Genomic DNA, 21,081 nt, shown 5'->3' with positions numbered 1-21,081 from the left:
TCATTCATAAACAGGGGGTTTGGCGCATGCATGGAATCACTTTTCGTTATTTGTTTGGAGAACGAGCTGGTTAGGAAAGAAAAAAGGTTTAAACACGACTCACAGCTGATTTCGTTCGAACACTTCAGGAACAAGTCCTTCATTGACGGATTTTATTCGAACCCTAAAACAATAAATGTCCATCCTCCAAACAAAGACGCAAAAGTGATTCCATGCACCCGCTAAACCCCCCTGATTATGAATGAAAAACGGTTTACACACAACTCACAACTGTTGACGTTCGAACACTTCCGGAACAAATTAAGTGCTTCACTAACGAATTTGTTCGAACCACAACGCTTTAAATGCTTCACCCCACGTACTACAAATACAAATATTCGCCAACAGAACCTAAACACCTAACCTAACCTGTGCCTATATATGCACAATATGCTAATATATTATAATTTTAATTTATATTTGAGATAATTTAGTAGAATTCAGATCGTAGAATTCTATCAAGCCTGTAAGACAAGATTTATCCTCCCTGAACCCATGTTGATGGGTTGTCACAAAGTCCCTTCTCTCCAGATGTGTTACTAGGTTTTTCTCTCGATCTTCATCACCTTGTATGGTATACAAGTTAAGGACACTGGCCTGTGGTTCAGGGCCTCTAGTCTGTCATCCTTTTTTGTATATTGAGATTACATTAGCCATCTTCTATATTTCTGGTAAGTCTCCCATCTCCAGTGACCTACACTGGAGATGGGAGAAGTGTAGTACCACTCTTCAATACACTATGAAGAGTGGCTAGAAAAGTGCTTCTGAACACTCTTTCAGTACTCATGGTGAGATTCCGTCCGGATCAGCAGCTCACGTCGTGATCCATCAGATGCGCTTTGATCTCATCTCTTGTAATTTTGAACCCTTCCAAGGCCGCCTAGTTTACTGCCACCTCTCCACATGCAGTGACTTCACCTCGTTCTATTGTGAAGACCTCCTGGAACCTCTGGTTGAGTATTTCACTCACCTCTTTGTCACTCTGTGTCTTTCATCACACATTCTATGTTTAATCATCTGTTCTTTCACTGTTATTTTTTTCCTGATGTGGCTGTGGAGTAGCTTTGCTTCAGTCTTGGCTTTATTTGCTATATCTTTTCATAATTCTTTTCTGCTTCTCTTCTCACACTTGCATACACATTCCTGGTTCCCTGGTAACTCTCTCTGTCTTCAGGTGTTCTGTTATTTCGGAAGTTCCTCCACGCCCTTTTGTTTAGTTTCTTTGCTTCCATACATGCCCTATTAAACCACGGATTCTTCTTTATCTTTTCGTTTTTTTTCCTTTTGGGCCGGGATAAACTTGTTTACTGCCTCCTGGCACTTTTGGGTCACATAGTCCATTATGCCTTGCATGGACTTAGTTCTGAGTTCCGTGTCCCATGGTGTATCGCTTAGGAATTTTTTCACCTCGTCATAATTTCCCTTTCGGTATGCCAGCCCTTTGTTTTCTAGTTCTTTTTTTTGTGGAGATAAATCCTAGCTCTACCAGGTACTAGAAGATCAATACACTGTGATCACTCATTCCTAAGGGGGCTTCCAAACTTAACTGTTCATAAATCTGACTCATTTAGGGTAAATATCACATCAAGCATAACTGGTTCATCATCTTCTCTAATTTTTGTCGGTCCTTGATGTGTAGAGTTAAAAAATTGTTTGTTGCTACGTCCAGCAGCTTTGATATCCATGTGTCTGGTCCTCCACGTGGGTCTCTGTTCTCCCAATTTTTCTTCCTGTGGTTGAAGACTCCCAAGATTAGTAGTCCAGATCCGTTCCTGCTAGTGACATAAACTGCTATCTCTATTATATTAATGGCGGCCATGTTGTTTCTATCATATTCCTGTCTGGGTCTACTGTCATTTGGTAGGGATTATATATATTTGACTACTGCTGTAAGTTTTTGTCCTCCAATTGCTTTGGTACCTGTTATGTAGTCACTGATACCTTCACAGCCCTGAATAACCATCTCCTCAAAACTCTAGCCTTGTCTTTTTAGCAGAGCTACACACCTCCTCTTCCTTTTCTCTCTTTCCTCACTACATAGTAATCCTGCAGAAACACTACATTTGTTATCATTTTCTTTAGCTTTTTTTTGTGATCGCTATTACGTCTGGGTTTTCTTCTAGTGTCCATTCTCCAAGTTCACTTGTTTTATTTGTAATCCCATCTATGTTAGTGTTCATTGCCTTGAAGCTCACTTTCTTCTGTTCATTCTCATATCCCCTTCTTAGTGAGGATTCTGTTGATGGAGGAAACTGTTCTATAGGTGTGAAGAATTGTTAGGTGGTTAACAGGGTCTAAGGAGCCATGGGAAAGGGTGGCAGGGAGGGTATGAGGGTAAGGAGGGAGGAGGGACATGGAGGATATGGAGTGTAGGGGAGAGGGCAGGGGCAGGGAGGGTATGGGGGTGAAGGAGGAGAGGGGACAGAAAGGGAAAGGGGGGAGTGGGGGACATGGTGGGAATGGGGGAGAGGTGACAGGATGGGTATAGTGGGGAGAGAGGGTTGACTGAGCATTTGAGTAGGGGCAGGGAGGGTTCAAGACAGGGAGGGTTTCTGTGTGGAGGAAGGTGGCGGTGATGGCCTTCCGTCTGGTGTTGCTGGGATGCTGGTTGTTGTGTTGGATGCAACACAACATTCCCTCACCTCTGGGAATGTTGTATTGGGGGCTGGGATTTCATGGTTTTCTCCTCTCACCCTGTGCTTCTTCCTTGCTTCTATCACCACGGCTCTCTCCTCCGTCATCATGTCCCTCTGGAGGAATACTTTTTTGTTTTCTCTCACATATTGCAGTTGACTCTTTCTTGCTAGAATATTCTCCTTCAGGGTCTTGTTTGCAAACACTTATCTTTAACAGACGGTCTTTGTCCCTGTTGTACCACCCTAACCTGAAAACCTTCTGAATGCTTTGTTCAGCCCCATTAATCTTTATCTCCTTTAATATTTCATTCACTGCTGCTCTGTCCTTGCCATTCCATTCTGTCCTACTGGAGCCTTCCTGTTCTTTAGTGCCCACTGTTTCCACTGATCTTTTTTTCCAGCAGCTGACTAGTGCAAGTTGCTGCTTCCTGTGAGGATGCTGTTTTCATTTCTACCTCCTTCACTGTGGACATTGCTTCTGAGCTCTTTCTCACCACTTCTGCAAATGTTGCATGTACAGTGGTGGTTCCTTCCAATAAACCATTTACATCTTCTCTTTGGATGATTATCTGATTCTGAGCCTCAGTATTATTTCTCTGTGAGGGTTTTCATATCCTCCTTTGCTGCTGTCAGTTTGATTTGCAGGTTGCTTAGTGTATTCTTCATATCATGCATCTCTCTCCTGATGTCCTCCCAAACTTGGGCGAATATTTCCATCATTTGGTCACTTTGACTTTTCCCTGTTTCCTTGGTGCGTTTCCCATCCACGTTTGTCCAATTTGTGACTAAGTTGTGATAGGGTTAGCAGGGGGGGGGCCAGAGAGAGAGAGATGAGAGAGAGAGAGAGAGAGAGAGAGAGAGAGAGAGAGAGAGAGAGAGAGAGAGAGAGAGAGAGAGAGAGAGAGAGAGAGAGAGAGAGAGAGAGAGAGAGAGAGAGAGAGAGAGATGGGGGGGGGAGTGAGGGAGACGGTGAGACAAAGGGTAAGAGTGAAAGAGAGAGGGAGGGAGAGGGTTGAGAGAGAAGGAATAGTGTTCTAAAGGTGCTGTATACAACGTTCCTATTGGTGTTATATACAATGTTCTCAAAGCGATGTATACATTGTTCTTAAGGTGCTGTTTACAATGCTTTCAAGGTTAAGTATAAAATATTTTCAAGGTGCTGTATGCAATATTCTCAAAGTGCTGCATACAATGTTCTCAAGGTGCTGTATAAAGTGTTCAAGGTGCTGTATACAGTGTTTGCAAGTCAATGTATATAATGTTTTCAAGGTTCTGTATTTAATGATCTCAGTGTGATATATACATGTTCTCAAGGTGCTGAATACAATATTCTCAAGGTGCTGTATATAATGTTCTCAAGGTGCTGTACCCAATTTTCTCAAGATGCTGTATACAGTATTCCCAAGGTGCTGTTTGCACCTTGTCTACTACTGAAGACTCTGTCTTCGATGGTTCCCATATAAAAAATTGCGAGTAACACCCTTAAGGGGGAGCCCATTGCTACTCCGTCTGTTTGTAGATTCATGTCCCCTTGCGGACTGATGACAGGAGCTTCCTGTGTACATGCCTCGAGAAGACTCTTCAAGTATGACTCGGATATGTCTAATTTGATGGTGCTCTCGTCTCTGTATACCCTGTCCAGTATCATTTCTATGGTGATGTCGACTGGGACGTTGGTAAACAGGGATTAGACGTCCAGGGAAGTATCGGGCTGTGTTGTTTTGATTAATTCTAGGAAATCTGCTGATGATTGTAGACTCTAGATGCTTGGAGTGTATGGAGTAAGGAGTTCGTTAAGTTTTTTTTGCCAGGTGATAGGTTGGAGTTGGTATTTGGCTGATTATTGGGCTTAGTGGGCTACCTGGTTTGTGTCTTAACATTGCCATAGGCATATCCTAAGCCACAGTCGCCTTGAAGTTTAGTGAAATGAACACTACCTTTCTTTGCTTTGATTGCAGTAATAGTTTTGTTCACTTTGCGTTTAAGGTGTTCCAAAGGGTTCCTCGTGATTCGTTGAAATTTGGTGCCATCACTAAGGAGGTCGCTAATTTTATTCATGTATTCTTCGGTAGGAATCAACACATAGGCTGCTGTCTTGTCGAATTTTCTTATTGTAACATCTTCCCGATTTTTAAGTTGTTTTGCTGCTTCTTTGAATCGTAGGGTTAAGATTGTTGATGAGTATGTTCCTCGTTTTTTTCCCCGCTTCAGTTAGTAGTTCAGCCTGAAGTGTCAGTGGTGATGACTTTTTTGTTGTCTTCTAACTTGTGGATGTCGTCAAGAAGCATTTCGATTTCAAGGCGTTTTTGATACTTCTTTGGTCTTGATATGAATTGGCAGTTTAGACCAAGATTCAAGAGGTCTCGTTGGTCCTGGTTAAGATTATGAGTAGTTAGGTTAATGTAGCCATCTTTTGGACGAGGGATCTTTAACTGTCCACCGTTGAGGGCTGTCAGCTTTCGGAGTGTCTTCGTTTCTGCAGGAGTTTTGTGTTGTTGTTTTAGGCTTAATAGTTCACTGTTGATGGATGCTTGAGTTGGTTGGGGATGTCGTACTGGGTCCATTTATTTAACTGATGTTCAGCTTGCTCTGTTAGGGTTTGGAGGGCTTCCTTCTACGTGTTCAGTTGATGCCGTATGAGATCTTGCCTGTACCTATAGGTAAACTCTGCGTTGCGGACTGCTGGGTCAAGTGGGTAAATATTTGTGTATACTGGCAGCAGGTTTTCTTTTATGTCTCATTGAATATGACAGCATGTTCTGTATTAACTATTTTCTGATTCAGGGCTTCTAACCCTCTAATTAGTGCTCTTGCACCAGGGTTTAGTTGGAGGAGGAGTACTCCAAAACTCTTGTTCCTTTTCGAGGTGAAGAAAAAGAAGTAAACAACTATAGAATGTATTACACTTATTATAAAATTCCACAACGTTTCGAACCTACATGGTTCATTCTCAAGTGATGACACATTACAGGACATTATATTTATACTAATAGTGGGTCAGGTGAATACAACTGGATCGAACAATGGGGTCAGGTGTAAACAATAGGTATACATAAGGGGTAAAGAGTTAGGCATAAAGGAGAAAAGAGTAGAATAAGGCTTAATAGGGTACACAACACATACTAAGATTAATCAGATGTAGTGGGCGTTTTTTTCGAGCAATATATATATATATATATATATATATATATATATATATATATATATATATATATATGTCGTACCTAGTAGCCAGAACGCACTTCTCAGCCTACTATGCAAGGCCCGATTTGCCTAATAAGCCAAGTTTTCATGAATTAATTGTTTTTCGACTACCTAACCTACATAACCTAACCTAACCTAGCTTTTTCTGCTATCTAACCTAACCTAACCTATAACGATAGGTTAGGTTAGGTTAGGTAGGGTTGGTTAGGTTTGGTCATATATCTACGTTAATTTTTACTCCAATAAAAAAAATTGATCTCATATATAATGAAATGGGTAGCTTTATCATTTCATAAGAAAAAAATTAGAGAAAATATATTAATTCAGGAAAACTTGGCTTACTAGGCAAATCGGGCCTTGCATAGTAGGCTGAGTAGTACGTTCTGGCTACTAGGTAGCCAGAACGCTACCTATATATATATATATATATATATATGTCGTACCTAATAGCCAGAACGCACTTCTCGGCCTACTATGCAAGGCCTGATTTGCCTAATAAGCCAAGTTTTCCTGAATTAATATATTTTCTCTAACTTTTTTCTTATGAAATGATAAAGCTACCCATTACATTACGAATGAGGTCAATTTTTTTTATTGGAGTTAAAATTAACGTAGATATATGACCGAACCTAACCAACCCTACCTAACCTAACCTAACCTATCTTTATAGGTTAGGTTTGGTTAGGTAGCCGAAAAAGTTAGGTTAGGTTAGGTTAGGTAGGTTAGGTAGACGAAAAACAATTAATTCATGAAAACTTGGCTTATTAGGCAAATCTGGCCTTGCATAGTAGGCATAGAAGTGAGTTCTGGCTACTAGGTACGACATATATATATATATATATATATATATATATATATATATATATATATATATATATGTCGTACCTAGTAGCCAGAACGCACTTCTCAGCCTACTATGAGAGGCCCGATTTGCCTAATAAGCCAAGTTTTCCTGAATTAATATATTTTCTCTAATTTTTTTCTTATGAAATGATAAAGCTACCCATTTCATTATGAATGATGTCAATTTTTTTTATTGGAGTTAAAATTAACGTAGATATATGACCGAGCCTAACCAACCCTACCTAACCTAACCTAACCTATCTCTATAGGTTAGGTTTGGTTAGGTAGCCGAAAAAGTTAGGTTAGGTTAGATTAGGTAGGTTAGGTAGTCGAAAAAACATTAATTCATGAAAACATGGCTTATTAGGCAAATTGGGCCTTGCATAGTAGGCTGAGAAGTGCGTTCTGGCTACTAGGTACGACATATATATATATATATATATATATATATATATATATATATATATATATATATATATATATATATATATATATATATATATATATATATATATATATATATATATATATATATATATATATATATATATATAACCCACTCTATTCTAAATATGTTACAATTCCATTTCAGTGTTTCCCATTGCATTGATAAATTGAATTTTCATAGATTTCGATTTATTTACATTTGGATTTAATTATTTTGTGTGGCAATGCATTGGAATTGAGCTGTGTTGATTACCATACCATTCATTTCATAAGAATAAGTACAGATGCCACACCTGTGGCAGGTAAAAACGTTTTTTTAAGAAACAGTCATCTGTTGCATGTAACAGCAACAAACGCTATACTAAATATGACACGATTCCATTTCAATGTTTTCGATTGCATTGCCAAATTTAATTTTCATAGATTTTGATTTATTTTCATATTGATTTAATTATTTTGTGTGACATTGCATTGAAATTTAAGATGTGTTGTTTAACATACCGTTCATTTCGCGAGTATACTTTATTTTTTTATTGCTTTTCATTTCATTTTTTAAACTGATTTTCTTATATTTCAGAGATGTGAACATCAGACCATTTGATGTTCCCAATTTTCTGATGGGAACATCAAATCATTTGGGAATGCATCGGACGAGGGAGTGGGGAATGGTGGGTAGGACGAGGGGACATAAGTGGGGGATAGTGGGGAGGACAAGGGGACAGGGAAGGGGGTATTGATGGGGAAAACAAGGGGACGAGGGAGTTGGAGATCTTTGGGACGAGAGGACAGGGGAATGGAGAATGGTGGGGAGGACAAGGGGGCAGGGCAGTGGGTGATAGTGGAGAGGACGGGGGAGGGGGTAATGGTAAGGAGGACGAGGGGACGGAGGAGTGGGAGATGGTGGAGTGGAGAATGGTTAAGAGGAAGAGGGGACTGTGAAGTGAGGGATGGTGGGGAGGACAAATTGATTGGGAGGGTGGAAGCGGTGGGGAGGACAGGGAAGTGGAGAATTGCTGGGAAGATTAGGGGACAGGAGAGTGAGGAATGGTTGGGAGGACGAGGTGACGGGGGAGGGGGAGAATGGGGGAGGAAGGATTGTGAGACAGGGAAAGGTTGCTGAGGCTCAGCAACACACACGCGTTGCTGAGCCACAGCAACGCGTGGCCGGGTACTGCTAGTTATAAATAAAAATGAAAATGTTCGTTTGTTCAAAATCGCTAATCTCCGAAAGTTCTTCACCGATTGCCTTGAAATTGTCACACAACGTTCTATTCGCATCTGGCCAGGTTTTTATATACATACAATATATATGTCACGTCTGTGACGGTAAAAAAAAAAAACATTCATTTTTTGTAAAACTGTGTTTTTCCATGTGTTTTTCATGTGAGGAAAATCTTTGAAACCTCTTTACTGATTGCTTTGAAATTGTGACAACATTGCATTTGAATAGGCGCATGGTTTTATATACCTACTATATAGATGCCACCCCTGTGACAGGTAAAAACATATGTTTTTGAAAAAAAGCGCCATCTGTTGCACATAATAGCAACATGCACGCTGTACTATATATCACGTATTCAACTCCAATGTTTCTTATTGCACTGATAAATTTTATTTTCATAGATTTCGATTTATTATATTTTTATTTAATTATTTTGTGTGACATTGTGTTGGAATTGAGCTGTGTTGTTTACCATACCGTTCATTTCGTAAGTATAAGTATAGATGCCCACCTATGACAGGTTAAACGATGCTGTTCTTGAAAAACAGCGCCATCTTTTGCATGTAAGAGCAACACACATGCTATACTAAATATGGTACAATTCCATTTCAATGTTTCTGATTGCATTGATAAATTGAATTTTCAAAGATTTTGATTTATTTTCATTTTAATTTAATTATTTTGTGTGAATTGCATTGGAATTGAGCTGTGTTGTTTACCATATCGTTCATTTCGTGAGCATAGTTTATTATTTCATTGTTTTCAAATTTTCATTTCATTTATTAACTGTTTTTCTTATATTTTTGTGATGGGAACATCAAATCACTTTATGTTTCCAATATTCTGATGGGAACATCAGACCATTTGGGAAGGCATCGGATGAGGGAGTGGGGAATGGTGGGGATGACGAGGAGACGGAAGTGAGAGATGGTGGGGAGAAAGAGGGGACAAGGGAGAGGGGGAATGGTAGGGAAGGACGAGGGGACGGGGGAGTTTGGGATGGTGGGGACGAGGGGATGGGGGGAATGGAGAATGGTGGGGAGGAGAAAGGGACAGGGGAGTAGAAGGAAGAGGGGATGGTGTAGTGGGGAATGGTGGGGAGGACAAGGGGATGGTGGAGTGGGGAATGGTTAGGAGACCGAGAAGGCGGGTGAGGGGGAAATGGTGAGGAGGACTGGGGCACAGGGAAGGTTGCCGTGGCTGGGTACTGCTAGTGTATTATATTATATATATATATAAGCAGTTGAAAACTTGTGTGGCAGCCTGGTTGTGCGCTGTTAATGAGGTGAAAATTACTAAGTGTTGTTTTATCATCGTTGCAAAACACACACACACACACACACACACACACACACACACACACACACACACACACACACACACACACACACACACACACACACACACACACACAGAAAATGGAAGGGGAGAGGTAGAGAGGAGTGGAAGGGGAGAATTAGGGAGGGGAGAAGGTGGGAGGGAAGAAGGGAAATGACTGACTCATCATTTGTCGACTACACTTACTTTTGTGTAAAATCTATATAAGACTGACAGTGTGTATCTGTACAATAGAATGTTCTAACCTTTGTTCAGATTTATGTTTTCCCATAAAACTAACTCTATCCAGTTTACTTTGTTACCTGTGTAATTTTCGTATATCATTTACACTCGAAAGGTAAACTTTTCCGTTTTGGTGTTCCACAGAAAGTAAAGAAGGTGGTGCCGAACTATGACAAGAAGAGTGATGCAGTGGTGTTCATCTATCGTGTTGTGCGCGACTAGGTTCCTGCCAGCAGCTGGGACGTCTACTCCCACCATCACCCAGGATGTGACCAGGTTCCTGCCAGCAACTGCGACGTCTACTCCCACCATCACCCAGGATGTGACCAGGTTCCTGCCAGCAGCTGCAACGTCTACTCCCACCATCACCCAGGATGTGACCAGGTTCCTGCCAGCAGCTGCAACGTCTACTCCCACCATCACCCAGGATGTGACCAGGTTCCTACCAGCAGCTGGGACGTCTACTCTCACCATCACCCAGGATGTGACTAGGTTCCTACCAGCAGCTGGGAAGTCTACTCTCACCATCACCCAAGATGCGACTAGGTTCCTACCAGCAGCTGGGACGTCTACTCTCACCATCACCCAGGATGTGACTAGGTTCCTACCAGCAGCTGGGACGTCTACTCTCACCACAAACTGTCATATATTGATCCAGATTACGCTTGAAACGGTCCAACGCACAAACCTCTGATATACTATTCGGCAGACTTCCTCAATCAAAACTTTTTTAAATTAAATTAAAACCCATTGTTTCACATTCTGGTTTATCTATATATTTTATACACTATAAATATCCCCTTTGTAGCTCAACAACCACTTGAATACTTCATTGATGTCACTCATTGATTTTCTTACTAACGAAAGTAAATGGTTTCTTTATTCTTTATTCACGTGGGAGATTTTTACTGCCATCATCTTATTACAAGACGATCCTTATTTGTATTATTATAAGGATAATTATTTTTTTAGTTAAAAGAAAGTTGATATGTTGACAAAGTTGATAAAATCATAAGTTGAAAGACAAAGTAACTTTTCGTTCAACTCCTTTGAAATTTTGTCCATCTTATAACGTGATGCCCAAAACTGATTTGCATAATCCAAGTCGTGCCTAACATGGCTGAGATAATCCAAGTCGTGCCTAACATGGCTGAGATAATCCAAGTCGTGCCTAACATGGCTGAGATAATCCAAGTCGTGCCTAACATGGCTGAGATAATCCAAGTCGTGCCTAACATGGCTGAGATAATCCAAGTCGTGCCTAACATGGCTGAGATAATCCAAGTCGTGCCTAACATGGCTGAGATAATCCAAGTCGTGCCTAACATGGCTGAGATAATCCAAGTCGTGCCTAACATGGCTGAGATAATCCAAGTCGTGCCTAACATGGCTGAGATAATCCAAGCCGGGCGAGATAACTCTGGGTGAGATAACTCTGAAGAATAACAGATGAGGAATTATTACTAACACTTTCAAATATGACTCCCAGCATAATGTTGCTATATTTCGAGTACTTATGCATTATTTGATTGGTCTAAGATTCCCAATAATCAAAGCGCTTAGATCACTGTCACAAAATTAACTCATGATGTTGACATTATTGAACTAATATAGTGCCTCTATTTTCATTTTCTAGGCTAAGATCTCTGTATTTATTTGCTTTAAACTGCAGTTACAGACTTTTAGCAAATACAGGAGTTTATTCAGGTCACTTTGAAGCAATGCACTCTCAATGAAATTTAAGATGTTGCCTATTTTGGAATCATCTGGAAGTTTACTGATGTCGTCAGTAACGCCAACTCTTAAGTCGTTTATGTAGATAATAAAGAGAAGAGTTCACAAGAGCAATCCCTGGGGCGTTCGACTTATAATATTATTTTCAAGCCCAGTCTTTTTTCCATTTAAATTGACCCTTTGCTTCATATGCAATAAACATGCCATACTTTCCTTCCTTTTCTATGGTACTAGTTTATATAACAGTCACTCATGAGGTAGGGTTTACTTTATTATAAATACTTTTATTATCAGCAATTTTTAATATGCTAGAAAAGAAAGAGAGCAGCTATGTTAACCAAGACTGACTATCAACTTCCCCACTATGGACATTTAACTAACTGGTCGACAATTGGATGCATGTGATCTATATCCAACTTCACCAGAATTGTAACCACGTTCTCCGAGGCCAGGTCAGAGACCGGGCCGCAGGGACCTTGGCCCCCTGGAATCCCGGGGGTCATGTTTGTAACCATCCATGATTCAGACCCTAGAGACTTACTAATACTTTATTGGGCTTACTAAGTTTTTCTCTGACCTTTTCTGAATGGTGATAAATACTCGAACTTGGGCTGGAGTTCATGTTTTTCTTTTAGGTTGATAAATATCCTGAGTTTGGCCTAACTTTGTTAGATATATCTTTCTGGTTTATAGATATCCTGAATTATACCTAACTTTTTCAGTTATATCTCCTTCACTGCATCTGTAAATTTAATCACAAATTTTCCACTGTAAAGATTAAAATAAAACAATAATAATATTTTTTTCCTCCATTACACCTTTATGATATCTCTGGCTATTTTTATCTTCTTAAAACTACCTGATTTACAAAAAAAAACAAAAACTCTCATTTCCACATATAGAGAGGTTAGAATTTTTTTTAAATATATTTTCATTAACACTTGATTTAATTCATCTAGTTGGAACAGTTGACTCCTGACTCGAATATATAATGCTGGTACAAATGTTGTATGTTTCATCTAGTGAATGGAATAATACGGTGAAAGGTTGAGTGTGCCCTGGAATCTCCATTATTGACCTCGCCGAACTCCTGCCCAAGTCGGATGTAATCAGGTCAACAAAAATCTTGAATCCCAATGGATAACTCCTCACCCTAGAATCACTGGGGGGTGGAGTTATCATCCATTATTCTCAGCATCACCAGGGAGTGGTGTTATCCCTTTGAGCCTTTAAGTAGAAGGATTGAGGAGTGAGACTCATTGCCGTGGATAATACACTTCGGCGCTTCGTTCCCAGGGCAGCTGTTACAAATATCCGCAAGGAAGCTGCAACGATATCTGCAGCTATAGATATCCTAAGTTATGCCTAACTTAGGATTATATATGTATATATATTCTATATATATATATATATATATATATATATGTATATATATATATATATATATATATATATATATATATATATATAAATATATATATATATATATATATATATATATATATATATATATGCAAACAAGCCTGAATGGTCCCCAGGACTATATACAACTGAAAACTCACACCCCAGAAGTGACTCGAACCCATACTGCCAGCAGCAACGCAACTGGTATGTACAGGGACGCCTTAATCCGCTTGACCATCACGACCAGACAAAAGGAAGTGATAGCCGAAGCTATTTGAACCACTTCCCCGCCGGCACTCGGATGGTAATCTTGGGCATAGCATTTTATCAAATCACCTCATTCTTTGGGGCACACGTGAGGAACACAAATGCAAACAAGCCTGAATGGTCCCCAGGACTATATAGAACTGAAAACTCACACCCAAGAAGTGACTCGAACCCATACTGCCAGGAGTAACACAACTGGTATGTACAGGGACGCCTTAATCCGCTTGACCATCACGACCGGACAAAAGGAAGTGATAGCCGAAGCTATTTGAACCACTTCCCCGCCGGCACTCGGATGGTAATCTTGGGCATAGCATTTTATCAAATCACCTCATTCTTTGGGGCATTCAATGGCTTCAATGGTTTCTCCAATGGTTTATATAACTATATATATATCTATATATCTATATATATATATCTATATATCTATATATATAGATATATATAATATATGTATATATATATATATATATATCTATATATATCTATATATATATATATATATATATATATATATATATATATATATATATATATATATATATATATATATATATATATATATATATGTGTGTGTGTATATCACGAAAATAAACACGTGATTAAGAATGTGACAATGTCAGACCACGTAGGAAAAATGAAACAGGAAATTTTCCTTAAGTACTTTCGTATATTAAATACATCTTCAGAAGGTCACCTTCTGAAGATGTATTTAATATACGAAAGTACTTAAGGAAAATTTCCTGTTTCATTTTTCCTCCGTGGTCTGACATTGTCATATATATATATATATATATATATATATATATATATATATATATATATATATATATATATATATATATATATATATACAGTATATATATATATATATATATATATATATATATATATATACAGTATATATATATATATATATATATATATATATATATATATATATATATATATATATATATACATATATATATATATATATATATATATATATATATATATATATATATATATATATATATATATATATATAAAAGTTTGTGAGGGTACCACCTCTGGTGCCAATGTGGGGACCCATAGCCTCGGAGAAGAAAATAAAAAGTATTCAGAGGAGACCTTGTGGTTTCTCACTGAACACTAATATTATCTTCTCCTACCACCCCCATTCTTTTGTATGTACACATATATATTTACTTTATTTGAACTTTGTTACAAAAAAGGAGTTACATATGGGTTACAAAGATGGTTATCATAGGTTGTCGAGTTCCTCCAGCACCTCAGATGGCGGGCAGGAACCCTGGATGCAGTGCGCATTTCCCCTCTGTATCGCCACACTGAGGCGCTGGAAAAGAAAGCTTGCAGCTCTCGGGTCCCTTGTCGTTTCAATGAGCCTAGAACCCAGTTCCTTCAAAAAACTGGTAGCACTTTTACCCCAGGCGCCGAGTGTTTCAGAAGCAATGGGGACAAAATTGTAGTGGTGATCCAGTTCTCTATACTTACGGGATTTGGCTGCTTCCCTGTGGGTGGCAGCGCCACCTGGTTGTGCAACATTGAGGTTAATGTAGGTGTTAGCCAGGGTTGATACGCACGTGTAGTCCCATACCAACTGCTTGCCATTCTTCCAGGGGTTCACTGTGATACCATCCGGGCGACCAATAAGAGCATCAGAGTTACGGGGCGTTAGGTAACGGGGCTCTCTTTCAGCTGGGCATCCAGCTGTGGTGAGGCTCCTCTTGATGATGTCGTTAACTTCACTGTGCCTCGAGTGCCATCCCCCTGTGCTTTGGCAGAGTAGGCCATGGTGGCCGTACCTGTCAGCCACCACCTCGCCGCAAATACACCTATATCTGGTGTGGATTGGGGCAGCAAGGCGGAGGGCCACAGCAATTCGGAGGGCATGTGGTGTGAGACGCGTGCCAGTTGCCGACATTGTGGTTGCTAACAGGAAAGCCCCTGCATGTGGTGCTGCTACTTCTGTGAGGCGAGCAATGTCGTGTTGTGTTGTTGCAGCACCCAGGCACTCTGCAGCAACTTGGTCTACAATGGGACCATCCCAGCTGGATTGCTTGTGGGCTTTTGGGGATGGTGGTTGAGGTGATTGGCCTGCACGAGAGGCCCACTCTGTGGCACAGCGTGTAAAATTGGGATCATGTACACCTGCCAGCTGATGTAAGTGGGCAGGTAGAATTTCCTTCACAAGGTCGTCGGATGCTGATAAAGAGGACAGGAAGGCTGGAACAGCGATTTGCGTTGCTGTTCGAACTCCGAGGCCCCCAAGTCTTACGGAAAGAGAGGCTTGTTTCCACTGTAGGTCATATATATATATATATATATATATATATATATATATATATATATATATATATATATATATATATATATATATATATATATATATATATATATATATATATATACATGTATATACATCGTTATACGTGCCGGCGGTGGGGTGGTTCAAATAGCCTCGGCTATCACCTCATTTTGTCCGGTCATGATGGTCAAGTGGATTAAGGCGTCTTGTACATACCAGTTGCGTTGCTTCTGGGAGTATGTGTTCGAGTCACTTCTGGGGCGTGAGTTTTCAGTTGCATATTGTCCTGGGGACCATTCAGGCTTGTTCGCATTTGTGTTCCTCACGTGTGCCCCAAAGAATGAGGTGATTTGGTAAAATGCTATGCCCAAGATTACTATCCGAGTGCCGGCGGTGGGGTGGTTCAAATAGCCTCGGCTATCACCTCATTTTGTCCGGTCGTGATGGTCAAGTGGATTAAGGCGTCTTGTACATACCAGTTGCGTTGCTACTGGGAGTATGGGTTCGAGTCACTTCTGGGGTGTGAGTTTTCAGTTGCATATTGTCCTGGGGACCATTCAGGCTTGTTCGCATTTGTGTTCCTCACGTGTGCCCCAAAGAATGAGGTGATTTGGTAAAATGCTATGCCCAAGATTACTATCCGAGTGCCGGCGGTGGGGTGGTTCAAATAGCCTCGGCTATCACCTCATTTTGTCCGGTCGTGATGATCAAGTGGATTAAGGCGTCTTGTACATACCAGTTGCGTTGCTTCTGGGAGTATGGGTTCGAGTCACTTCTGGGGTGTGAGTTTTCAGTTGCATATTGTCCTGGGGACCATTCAGGCTTGTTCGCATGTATATACATGTATATACATGTATATATATATATATATATATATATATATATATATATATATATATATATATATATATATGAATGAAAACTCACACCCCAGAAGTGACTCGAACCCATACTCCCAGAAGCAACGCAACTGGTAACTACAGGGCGCCTTAATCCGCTTGACCATCACGGCCGTCAAAAGGAAGTGATAGCCGAGGCTATTTGAGCCACTTCCCCGACGGCAACTCGGATGGTAATCTTGGGCATAGCATTTCACCAAATCACCTCATTCTTTGGGGCACACGTGAGGAACACAAATGCGAACAAGCCTGAATGGTCCCCAGGACTATATGCGAATGAAAACTCACACCCCAGAAGTGACTCGAACCCATACTCCCAGAAGCAACGCAACTGGTAACTACAGGGCGCCTTAATCCGCTTGACCATCACGGCCGTCAAAAGGAAGTGATAGCCGAGGCTATTTGAGCCACTTCCCCGACGGCAACTCGGATGGTAATCTTGGGCATAGCATTTCACCAAATCACCTCATTCTTTGGGGCACACGTGAGGAACACAAATGCGAACAAGCCTGAATGGTCCCCAGGACTATATGCGAATGAAAACTCACACCCCAGAAGTGACTCGAACCCATACTCCCAGAAGCAACGCAACTGGTAACTACAGGGCGCCTTAATCCGCTTGACCATCACGGCCGTCAAAAGGAAGTGATAGCCGAGGCTATTTGAGCCACTTCCCCGACGGCAACTCGGATGGTAATCTTGGGCATAGCATTTCACCAAATCACCTCATTCTTTGGGGCACACGTGAGGAACACAAATGCGAACAAGCCTGAATGGTCCCCAGGACTATATGCGAATGAAAACTCACACCCCGGCCAGAAGTGACTCGAACCCATACTCCCAGAAGCAACGCAACTGGTAACTACAGGGCGCCTTAATCCGCTTGACCATCACGGCCGTCAAAAGGAAGTGATAGCCGAGGCTATTTGAGCCACTTCCCCGACGGCAACTCGGATGGTAATCTTGGGCATAGCATTTCACCAAATCACCTCATTCTTTGGGGCACACGTGAGGAACACAAATGCGAACAAGCCTGAATGGTCCCCAGGACTATATGCGAATGAAAACTCACACCCCAGAAGTGACTCGAACCCATACTCCCAGAAGCAACGCAACTGGTAACTACAGGGCGCCTTAATCCGCTTGACCATCACGGCCGTCAAAAGGAAGTGATAGCCGAGGCTATTTGAGCCACTTCCCCGACGGCAACTCGGATGGTAATCTTGGGCATAGCATTTCACCAAATGATGGTCAAGCGGATTAAGGCGCCCTGTAGTTACCAGTTGCGTTGCTTCTGGGAGTATGGGTTCGAGTCACTTCTGGGGTGTGAGTTTTCATTCGCATATAGTCCTGGGGACCATTCAGGCTTGTTCGCATTTGTGTTCCTCACGTGTGCCCCAAAGAATGAGGTGATTTGGTGAAATGCTATGCCCAAGATTACCATCCGAGTTGCCGTCGGGGAAGTGGCTCAAATAGCCTCGGCTATCACTTCCTTTTGACGGCCGTGATGGTCAAGCGGATTAAGGCGCCCTGTAGTTACCAGTTGCGTTGCTTCTGGGAGTATGGGTTCGAGTCACTTCTGGGGTGTGAGTTTTCATTCGCATATAGTCCTGGGGACCATTCAGGCTTGTTCGCATTTGTGTTCCTCACGTGTGCCCCAAAGAATGAGGTGATTTGGTGAAATGCTATGCCCAAGATTACCATCCGAGTTGCCGTCGGGGAAGTGGCTCAAATAGCCTCGGCTATCACTTCCTTTTGACGGCCGTGATGGTCAAGCGGATTAAGGCGCCCTGTAGTTACCAGTTGCGTTGCTTCTGGGAGTATGGGTTCGAGTCACTTCTGGGGTGTGAGTTTTCATTCGCATATAGTCCTGGGGACCATTCAGGCTTGTTCGCATATATATATATATATATATATATATATATATATATATATATATATATATATATATATATATATATATATATATATAACTAATTCAGTTGCATATTGTCCTGGGGACCATTCAGGCTTGTTCGTATATATATATATATATATATATATATATATATATATATATATATATATATATATATATATATATATATATATATATATATATAGATATATATATATATATATATATATATATATATATATATATATATATATATATATATATAAATATTATATATATCTATATACATATATATATATCTATATGTTTATATATATACATATATTATATATATATATACATATATCTCCTATATAGATATATATATATATATATATATATATATATATATATATATATATTTATATATCTTATATATATATATATATGCGAACAAGCCTGAATGGTCCCCAGGACAATATGCAACTGAAAACTCACACCCCAGAAGTGACTCGAACCCATACTCCCAGGAGCAACGCAACTGGTATGTACAAGACGCCTTAATCCACTTGACCATCACGACCGGACAAAATGAGGTGATAGCCGAAGCTATTTGAACCACCCCACCGCCGGCACTCGGATGGTAATCTTGGGCATAGCATTTTACCAAATCACCTCATTCTTTGGGGCACACGTGAGGAACACAAATGCGAACAAGCCTGAATGGTCCCCAGGACAATATGCAATTGAAAACTCACACCCCAGAAGTGACTCGAACCCATACTCCCAGGAGCAACGCAACTGGTATGTACAAGACGCCTTAATCCACTTGACCATCACGACCGGACAAAATGAGGTGATAGCCGAAGCTATTTGAACCACCCCACCGCCGGCACTCGGATGGTAATCTTGGGCATAGCATTTTACCAAATCACCTCATTCTTTGGAGCACACGTGAGGAACACAAATGCGAACAAGCCTGAATGGTCCCCAGGACAATATGCAACTGAAAACTCACACCCCAGAAGTGACTCGAACCCATACTCCCAGGAGCAACGCAACTGGTATGTATTATTATTGAGTACACCCAGATCCTTTACATTGCCTTTTCGTTCTATATTATGATTTGCCTGAGTTTTGTACGTGGTTTCCGTTTTTATATTTTCATTTTTCCATAGCGCATGAGCTGGAACTTATCTTCGTTAAACACCATATTATTTTCTGTAGCCCATAGAAAGACCTGATCTACATCTGACTGGAGGTTCGCCATGTCCTCTATGTTGCCTACTTTCATGAAGATCCTAGTGTCATCTGCAAAGGATGATATAGTGCTATAGCTTGTGTTCTTGTCTATGTCCGATATGAGGATGAGAAAAAGTACTGGAGCAAGCACAGTACCCTGGGGGACTGAGCTCTTCACGGTTGATGGGCTGGATTTTATTTTGTTGACTATTACACATTGGGTTCTGTTGGTCAGGAAATTGTAGATCCATCTGCCTATTTTTCCGGTAATTCCTTTTGAACGCATTTTATGTGCAATAACATCATGGTCACATTTATCAAAAGCTTTTGCGAAATCTGTGTAAATTACATCATCGTTTTCTTTGTCTTCCATGGCATCTAATGCCATATCATAGTGGTCCAGCAACTGCGACAGGCAAGAGCGCCCTGTTCTGAAACCATGTTGTCCAGGGTTATGGAGTTGCTGTGATTCCATGTATTTTGTGATCTTACTTCTTAGCACTCTCTCAAAAATTTTTATGATGTGCGATGTTAGTGCTATTGGTCTGTAATTTTTTGCCTCTGCTTTATTTCCCCCTTTATGAAGTGGTGCTATCTCTGCTGTTTTTAGTATATCAGGAATAACGCCAGTATCTAGGCTTTGTCTCCACAGAATGTGGAGGGCCTGCGATAGTGTTTTTTTTACAGTTCTTTATGAATATGGAGTTCCAAGAATCTGGGCCTGGTGCAGAGCGCATAGGCATACTGTTTATGGCTTCTTCAAAATCCAGTGGGGATTGGGTGATGTCTGATATATGATTTGATGTTGGTATCGTATCCATGAAAAATTCATTTGGGTTATCAATCTTTAGTGTGTTTAATGGCTCGCTGAAAACAGAGTCGTACTGCGTCCTCAGTAGCTCGCTCATTTCTTTGTTGTCATCGGTGAAAGTTCCATCTCCCTTTCGCAGGGGCCCGATACTAGATGTGGTTTTTGATCTTGATTTTGCATAGGAGAAAAAATATTTCGGATTTCTTTCTATTTCACTGATGGCCTTTTGCTCTCTTTGCCTCTCCTGGGTTTTGTATGATTCTTGTAGCTTCCTTTCAATTGTTTCTATTTCTCTACCTAACCTTCTTCGCCGTTCTTGAGATAGGGTGCGACTCTCAAGTTGTTCCGCGATTCGTTTTCTTCGCCTATATAGGGAACGACGTTCCTGTTCCAATCTGCATCTCTTCCTCTTTTTTCTTAGAGGTATGCGGTTTGAACATATTTCTAGTGCTACTGAGCTTATTTTTTCCAGGCACTGGTTCAGGTTTGCATTTTCTAGCTGTTCTTCCCAGTTTATTTCTGAGAAGTCCTGGTTTATTTTCTCCCAGTTTATCTGTTTATTATTGAAGTTGAATTTGCTGAAATC

The 21,081-nt window shown here is 40.5% G+C and overlaps 1 protein-coding gene across 1 annotated transcript in view; it reads left to right on the top strand.

Moving 5' to 3' along the window:
• The window catches only part of LOC123751041 (methyltransferase-like protein 27), a 91,623-nt gene extending 80,636 nt beyond the window's left edge, over positions 1-10,987 (top strand). Inside the window, exon 7 of the mRNA XM_069328226.1 lies at positions 10,096-10,987. Within this exon, the coding sequence (XP_069184327.1) occupies positions 10,096-10,173 (78 nt within the window). The 3' untranslated portion in view covers positions 10,174-10,987. The remainder of the gene's footprint in view (positions 1-10,095) is intronic.
• The last annotated feature ends 10,094 nt before the right edge of the window (positions 10,988-21,081 follow it).

The sequence above is a fragment of the Procambarus clarkii genome, chromosome 2, assembly GCF_040958095.1.
Source record: "Procambarus clarkii isolate CNS0578487 chromosome 2, FALCON_Pclarkii_2.0, whole genome shotgun sequence".
NCBI lineage: Eukaryota > Metazoa > Arthropoda > Malacostraca > Decapoda > Cambaridae > Procambarus > Procambarus clarkii.
This window is presented reverse-complemented; position numbering and strand designations above follow the sequence as displayed.